The sequence below is a fragment of the Eptesicus fuscus genome, chromosome 19, assembly GCF_027574615.1.
Source record: "Eptesicus fuscus isolate TK198812 chromosome 19, DD_ASM_mEF_20220401, whole genome shotgun sequence".
Classification (NCBI taxonomy): Eukaryota; Metazoa; Chordata; class Mammalia; order Chiroptera; family Vespertilionidae; genus Eptesicus; species Eptesicus fuscus.
In genome coordinates, this window is record NC_072491.1 from 45,430,786 (window position 1) to 45,438,695 (window position 7,910).

Here is a 7,910-nt window from a genome sequence, read left to right on the forward strand (position 1 = left end):
AATACTATCTTTGTTGTAAAATGCAGCATATCTATTGCAATGTGCAATAGGAGTGAAGTAAAATTTACCCAGGACATGCTTTTTCAAGAATTGTCTTAAAATTATATTAATAGGGCCCTTCGATCTTGTAACAATGATAATATAGAATTTCCAAGAAATTACTTAGACAGGTCAAATGTGTGTTCAAACAGTCTTGCTCATGGAGAAGTTCAGCACGTGAGTGGCTATTGTATCAAGGAGCTCATTTTCAGAACTGAATGTTTTAAAACCACATACTGAGTACACACATAGCTTACAAAATATGCTAGCATTTGATTATGATTTAATATAATGTGATTACACATTAAAAAAATGAATTGATTGCAATGTGACATTTTTCCTATAAAAGCACTGTGGGTGGACACTGTCTTGAATCACCCAATAGTATAAATTGGTCCACAATTCCCTGAATTTAGTGGGGAGGGAGGGGAGTGGCTAAAAGATACAATTAAGCCAAAAGGTCACGGTTAGATTCCCAGTCAGGGCATATGCCGGGTTGCAGGCTCGATCCTCAGCCTGGGGTATGCAGGAGGCCGCTATCAATGATTCTCTTATCACTGATGTTTCTCTCTCTCCTCTCCCTTCCTCTCTGAAATCAATAAAAATGTATATTTTTAAAAAGACACAACTAATAAAAAGTTTTTGAAGAAGTAGTATAGGTAAGTCATATAGAGGTAAATAAATCTTTCCTCCATTCCTGTGCATAGGCCAAAGAAACACCTTCAAGTAAGTTCCTGTGGCAAATCAAATACCATCTTCCAAAGCAATATGCTGTAAACTTAAGGAATCTACAGAATGGCTATGTACCCACCAACTTTGTGTGTGTGTGTGTGTGTGGGGGGGGTAAACTTTCAATGTTCAAACACATCAGAATGTAATATAAAATAGTAGCAATGTATTTTGTCTATACTACCATATTTAAATGGCAAATATTTTAAGACGGAATGATTTTATCTTTTGCTCCTTTCATCCCTTTGATTTTATGAATTGTTAGCTTTTGCAGCTGGACTCAAATTCTGACCTACCAGCATGCTGCACTGATTGCAAAAATATCCTATTTTAACGTGTTGGCTTAAAAATAGCTTTGCTTTCACCATTGCAGATTACTTTTGAGCAGAAGTCTGCTTTTTCTTGTAGAGCCACAGATTCTCAGAAAAAAAATACCTTCTTGTTTACTTCATTCTTTCAACCTCTGGGGAAACAACAAAACTGGAGTTTAACTCGCGAAGCACCGAACTTAATATGGGCTTGCAAGTATGTATCTGCAGTTGCTGGTTTGATCCATTCTTTCCATTTCCCGGGGAAATGTTCCCTTCCGCTGCTCAAGTGAAACTAGATGTGTGTGCAAACAAGCAGCCGAGGGCATCTCTGCCTTAGGAAGCAACATCCCTTCTTTTGGGCCCCCAGACATCTTCGTTCCACGACCATTCAAGAAAGTTTCTTCCTCTCGGGTTCGCAGCACTTTCGGGGGAAGCAGGCATGCCACCTGCGCGGCTGCTTGTTCAGACGAAAGCATCGAGTGACAAGGGGGCTGGGGACGGGGAGGCACACCGCAAATCAAAACAAAATCAAAACAGGATCGGCTGGCCATTCGGGCTGAAGCTCGGGCTTCTGAGACTGGGGAGGAACCAGCCAGCCCAGCGTGGGCCCTGGCTGCCTGGCTAGATCGGCTCCGGTCCCACCTGCCCCGGGGACACTCAAGAGGCGGAAAGTTCCCCCCACCTCGGACGTCCCAGGCGCCGGGCCAGGCCGGCGAGGGGGGCCGGCGGGTGGGGCGGCGGCGGCGATGGCTGGGGTCCCAGGCCGAGGTGCGGGCTCTCGGGGTAGGCGGGGCAGGGGAGGGCGCCAGGCCCCCGGGTGACCCCCCTCTCCATCCCCTTTACCTTGGGCGATGGCAATGGACTCGAAGCGGTGCAGCTCCTTGAGCAGGCAGCTCCTCTCGGTGGAGTGCAGGCTGTAGATGAAGTCGCGCGCGCCCTGCGCCGTGTTCAGCGCCTCCATGGGCTCCTTGGGGTGGGTGCCCAGCGCCCGGGGGCCGCCGGGGGAGCCTCCGGGGAACGCGATCGCCAGCAGCCCCCGCCCGCAGCCACACCAGGACGGCAGGCGGGGCGCGGCGGCGGCGGCCGGGCCCGGCCTCAGGCTGCGCGCGGTCCGGCTCCGCAGCAGCGGCAGCAGCCGGGACATGGCGGGCTGGGGCGCGGGGACCCCCGCGGCAGTCCGGGAGGGCGATCTCGGGCGAGGCAGAGGCTAGAAAGAGCTGGGCTCCGCCGACCCCGCCCCGATGTCCTCCAGATGGGCAGCCGAGGCGCCGGGCACCATGCACTCCCCGGGCCCGCACGGCTCCCGCGTCCTCTTCCGTCCCCGACCCCTTCCAAAAGGCCCGCGGCGGCTCCGGTCCCTCTGATGAGACAAAGTTTGTGCGAGGCGATCGGGCTGGGAGGGGGGGCGGGCGGGCGCCTCCCGCGCGGAGCAGGAGCGGCGCGGGCAGGCGGGCTCGGCGGGGTTGGTGTCTGTCGATCTGCCTTTCCAGGGGGATGAGTCAGCCACGCGCCGCCCTCCTCCAGCGCCGCCCTCCTCTCCCGCCGGCTTTCCCAGCGCTCGCTCCCACCCCGATCGCTTTCCGCGCCCTCGAAGCGGCCGCGCTGTCAGGCCGCAGCCGCCGCCGGTACCTCTAGCGGTGGTTTAAGGGGTAACAGGGCGGGGCCAAGGCAGGGGGCGGGGCCGGGAGGGGCGGGGCCGCGCAGGCGTAGTCCTCTGACTCGCGGGCCGCGCTCGGGTGTGCGGAGCGTGCACCAGCGTGCGCACCCCCTCCGGTGCGTGGAAATGGAGGCAGAGAGGGCGCGCCCCCGTTGTGCTGGTGTCCGTCACCATTAAGTCTGGGGATGGAAATAGCGAAGAGGAGCTTTGAACCCCTCGCCCGGCCGGGTAGTGCAGCTGTCACCCGGCCCGCCCTAGCGCCCTGCCTAAATCGGAGGCTCCTTCCGAACAGTGCCCCAGCCTGCGCCCCCCTCTCCGGACGTGGGCCAGGAGGGTACCAGCCAGGCCGCCCCGACAGCCGCGCTACCGCTCCGAGCCTCGCGGGGTCACAGCACCCTACTGAGGGTTTGGGAGATTGAAGCGCCCAAGCTGCGCTCTTTGCCAAGCCAGCGCCCACCGTGGCCTCGGACAGACACTTCGGTCTCCAAGGCACCCGCTCTGGGAGCTCCAAAGAGAGGGCGCGGCCAGCTCTACCCCTTCCCAAGGAGGGTTTGAGACTGACATCTTGACACTGAGAACAACACCCTTCCTCGTTCTGATGCCAGCAGCTTGCAGATGGTTGATGCTGGAGCGCTGGAGGCGGGTGTCACACACCTTTCCCCGGTGTTTTCTCAAGGTTTGTGTGATTTCTCTATACCGAAACAAAGAATTCCGCGATTCTCCACTATTTCCAAATGTCCAGGTTCTAGGCATCTTTCAATAGACTCAGCTCAGACTCGCCTACTCCAGGATTTCCTTTCTCTCTTCATCTGAACCTGTCTTAATGTCACCTAGGCTTCCCTTGTTAAGGGAATAGATCCACTTAGAGACTAAATCTGCTCAAGTATAATCAAGATCTAAATCCTATCCTTATTATATCCGCTGCTGCTGCTGCTGCTGCAGCCAGACCAAGCCCTGGGTTGTAATAGATGTGCTGTAAACATGTAAGTGCAATATATTCACTAAGTCTCCCTGCCTAGTGGTTCTCAAAGTATGGTCCCTGGACAGCAGAGCTTGTTAGACCTGCAAATTCATGTGCGCCACCAGACCTCCTGAATCAGAAACTGGGAGTTGGGCTCAGTCGTGGGTGTTTTAACAGGCCCTCTACTTAATACTGATGCACGCATAAGTTTGAGACCCACTGCTCTAACTTAAAGAAACATGGAAAGCAACTTTTCTTTTAATTCTCAAGGACTCTGGTATAGTAATGACAATTAATGTACTCTGGCCTGGCCCGTGTGGCTCAATGGTTGAACGTTGACCTCTGAGCCAAGAGGTCATGATTCCCTTCCCAGTCATTGCACATGCCCAGGTTTTGGGCCCCATCCCTGATGGGGGGCATGCAGGAGGCAGCCAATCAATGATCAGTGATTCTCTCTCAACATTGATGTTTCTATCTCTCCCTCTCCCTCTCTGATATCAATGGAAATGTTTTTTGGTGGTTTTTTTGAAAAGAATGTACTCTGTGGAAACGAAGTTTTTTGAGTGCACAGACTGTCTTTCTTGTCTTTGAAACCCTATATTCCCCGGTGTGTGTTGGAATCCTCTGCAGAGTTATTTCAGTCTCGAATTCTTGGTATTACCACCACCTTCCTCTATTTCTCTTACCCCCAAGAAATTCTGACTCACTGGGCTTGGGGTGGGGTCCTGGGAAGTGAGATTTGGAAAAACTACTCACTAAGAACCCATTCCCAACAGATTGCTGAAAACCATGGCCTAGCCGGGTGTTAGTGGTAGACTATTATAGTAGTGGTCCCAATGAATCATGCCTTATGGTATCCACTCCCTTGTGTAGACCTGTCCCACATTGACTGTGGGCTTGGCTTGCTATTAGTGAATTAGTGGGACATCACCAACCTGATCTGATAAGTGCTTGCTCGTTGGGACTTGCTGTAATGTGTCTGCTGTAATGTGTTTGCTGTATGATTTATGGATATTTCATTCTGCTATAGAAAATAGGAGAAACTGAAATGTACACACGATTTGCTTATGGGACATGTTACACATAATATAAATGGATATGTGTTTAAAAAGGATGGAAAAAATGAAAGTGCTATTTTTAGATAGAAAGAGGTAGACCAAGTGACCTTTGAATACTAATAAGGCATGAATTGTACTACTTCTAGTCTGACAACAATGTCATCCCTAAATTGGCCACCTACTAGTGACACCCATTATAGCTTCATTATGGCCTCATGCAGTCTCTGTACAAGATAAACCCCTAGCTACTCAGCCAGCTAATGACCAGACACAGTTATGACCAGACATACGTGTCCTCACATCTCTCTGACAGAAGAGATGCATGTTGGTTTCTGGCTCCTTTAATCTGCTAAACCCCCCTCATTCACTCTTCATTCTGGTCCTTAGAACTACGCCATCTGCAGAGAAGACTGGCACAGCAGGGAGGGTGAGGACATATGAACATTGCAGAAAACAAAATGTAGGTACTATGGTCCTTCCACTCTGCTTGTACCCTATCTAGGCACGTTTATCTACCACATCTCTTTCCTGTTGCTTCACACTCTGTTCTAAACTGGTTGATAAACTAGGTAACTGTTGCTGCTCCTTGAGTGAATGTGCTATGCCAGACTTGGTGGCTTAGATAGCCAGTTTATTTTGCTATTGATTTTGTGGCTCAGAAATTGGGAAAGGCTTGCTTGGCCAGTTTATTGTTTGAGTCTCTTATCAGATGTCAACTGCAGCTGCTGTCATTTGAAGGCTTATTTGGGCTGGACATCCAAGATGGCACACTCTGTGGCTGACGGTTGATGCTGGCTGTTGGCTGTCTGGAAGCTCAGCTGAGACTATGAACCAGAGCCTTCCCAATCCCTCCAGCATGGCAGACTTCTCACATGGCATCTGGCTTCCCTCAGAGTGAGTGTCTGAAAGGACCAGACTCATGGCCTTTTCAGAATTATCCTAAGAAGTCGTGCTGCATCACTTGCACTTTATTCTACTAGCTACCAGCAAGCCACAAAAGCCATCTCAGATTCAAAAGAAGGGAATGTAGAGCCCTCACCTCTCCCCAACGAAATGGGGACATGTTTTAAAGCTGCTCAATTTCATACTCCGTGGGCTCATATTTATCTGTCCATAAACATACCTACAGGCAACAAGACTGTGACTGCCCACAACCAACATAAAAAGTGTGCATACACATAAAATACCCAGACACATGCATGCATGAACACACACCTATGTGACTTTTTCAGGGTAATATTTTGTAACTTTTCCCCCTTCCAGGCTTCCCATCATATTTGAGATTGGGGAGGGAGATTGACCAAGCTAAATATAAATAATAGGGCTATGAAATGCCTTTTGTTCAAACTTTAAACTCAGATTTTTAGTGAGGCCTCCAAATCGTACATCTACTTTTAAAAAATGACTCTATCGCCCTAACTGGTTTGACTCAGTGGATAGAGCGTCGGCCTGTGGACTGAAGGGTCCCAGGGTCAATTCCAGTCAAGGGCATGCACCTTGGTTTCGGGCACATCCCCAGTGGGGAGTATGTAGGAGGCAGCTGAATCAATGTTTCTCTCTCATTGATGTTTCTAACTCTCTATTCCTCTCCCTCTCCATTCCTCTCTGTAAAAAATCAATAAAATATATATTTTGGGAAAAAAAAGACTCTATCTTTGAGCCCAGCAGAAAGGTCAGTAGAAGGATTTTGAATGTTCCTGTTTGTTTTGGAAGAAAAATAAGGAGTCCATTCTGACATTCTGAACACCTTTTCAGAGAGACTTATTAAATCAGCTAGAATGGAACAACCTAGAAGAAGGTAAATTTGAGCAACAGCCCCCAAAAAAGTACAGGAATTGGACATGCCAGGTACTTCTGAAGGTAGAAATATAATTGAGCTAAAAAAAAAAAAAAAAAAGAAGACCTAGGTGAAAAATTTTAAGGGAGCTATGATAAAGCCAAATTTCCTTGTACATCTGATGCAGCTGGGAGATTGCCACTTCCTTGTCCCAGCAGAAGTCTAGAAGTTTACTAGTGGAGACACTAGATTTGGAGGCAGGAGAAACACCTGAGGCAAGGGAGGTACACCAAAAACAAGGAGATTGAGGTAGTGCCACATTCTGACTCATGGATCCCTTGCCACGCTTCTGCTGTGCCTCAAAAACACTGGTAGCCATACTATTGGGGGATTTCTCTCTGAGCAATTACTAAAAGAGCTCAGCTAGACCACCCTACAATGAAGCCATCAGTTAACTAGCTCTGTCCCTCACAATTTCCAAGCAGCTTTTTGTTTTCTCACCCTTAAATACAAAGTATGAGCCAGGAGCCCAAAATCACTAGTAAGTTGAAGAAAGCCTTCAAGATGGAAAGACAGAACCAAAATAGCTAGCATTTCTTTAATAGGGGGATCTCTGAGGATATAGGGAGCAAAATAAATGTTTGAAAATGCATAACATTAATATATTTGCAAAATAAGAAGAGATACTGTATCTATGGAATAATAGGAATCTACAAAAGAAAGAACATCCAGAAAACAAAAACAAAAAATTACTTGAAAATTAAAAATATGACAAAGTAAAAAATGTTCCAAAAGAATCAGAAGATAACATTCAGAAAAAATTTCTTTGAAAGTAGATGGTAGATAATATAACAAATATAAAATAGAAGATAAATGACAAAATTAAAGATTCAGGTCAGGAAGTACAAGAGAGTTAAAGAAGCTATAATAGTTTTGAAAATATAAGGGAGAAAATTGTCAAAGAAATGTCCAAAGGAAAGTTCCCAAAGAGAAGGTCATTTGTTCCAGCAGCAAAGTCAATGGCTCTCAAGGGACATTCAATAAAAAGAATCCCATTTCACAGTGGCTTCGGACATCTCAACAGCAACACTGGAAACCAGAAGACAATGGAGAAACAGCTTTAAAATTCTGAGGAAAACTATTCCATCTAGAATTCTATATCTAGCAATCTGGTGTGAGGGTAAAGTATAACCTTCTCAAATATTGAAGTCTCAAAATATTTAAATTTCATATGTCATATCAGGAAGTAACTGTAAGATGTATTTCATTAAATTGAAGGATTAAACCAGGAAATGGGAAGTCACAGGACAACTAGAGAGTGTCCAGTCCAAATGGGAGCAAGGTGATGGAAGGTTTGGGGAGGTTCTCCCAACTAGAG

At 47.8% G+C, this 7,910-nt stretch overlaps 1 protein-coding gene and 1 long non-coding RNA gene across 2 annotated transcripts in view; one reads left to right on the plus strand and one right to left on the minus strand.

Moving 5' to 3' along the window:
- Positions 1-2,487, minus strand: part of TMEM65 (transmembrane protein 65) — a 38,557-nt gene extending 36,070 nt beyond the window's left edge. Inside the window, exon 1 of the mRNA XM_008143285.3 lies at positions 1,923-2,487. Coding sequence (XP_008141507.1) covers positions 1,923-2,223 — 301 coding nt within the window. The 5' untranslated portion in view covers positions 2,224-2,487. The remainder of the gene's footprint in view (positions 1-1,922) is intronic.
- A 288-nt stretch (positions 2,488-2,775) lies between these two features.
- LOC129147259 (uncharacterized) lies at positions 2,776-6,491 on the plus strand. The gene is made up of 3 exons (XR_008554637.1): positions 2,776-3,412; positions 5,143-5,215; positions 5,465-6,491. It is a non-coding gene; the product is annotated as an uncharacterized LOC129147259 (long non-coding RNA).
- Positions 6,492-7,910: the final 1,419 nt, after the last annotated feature.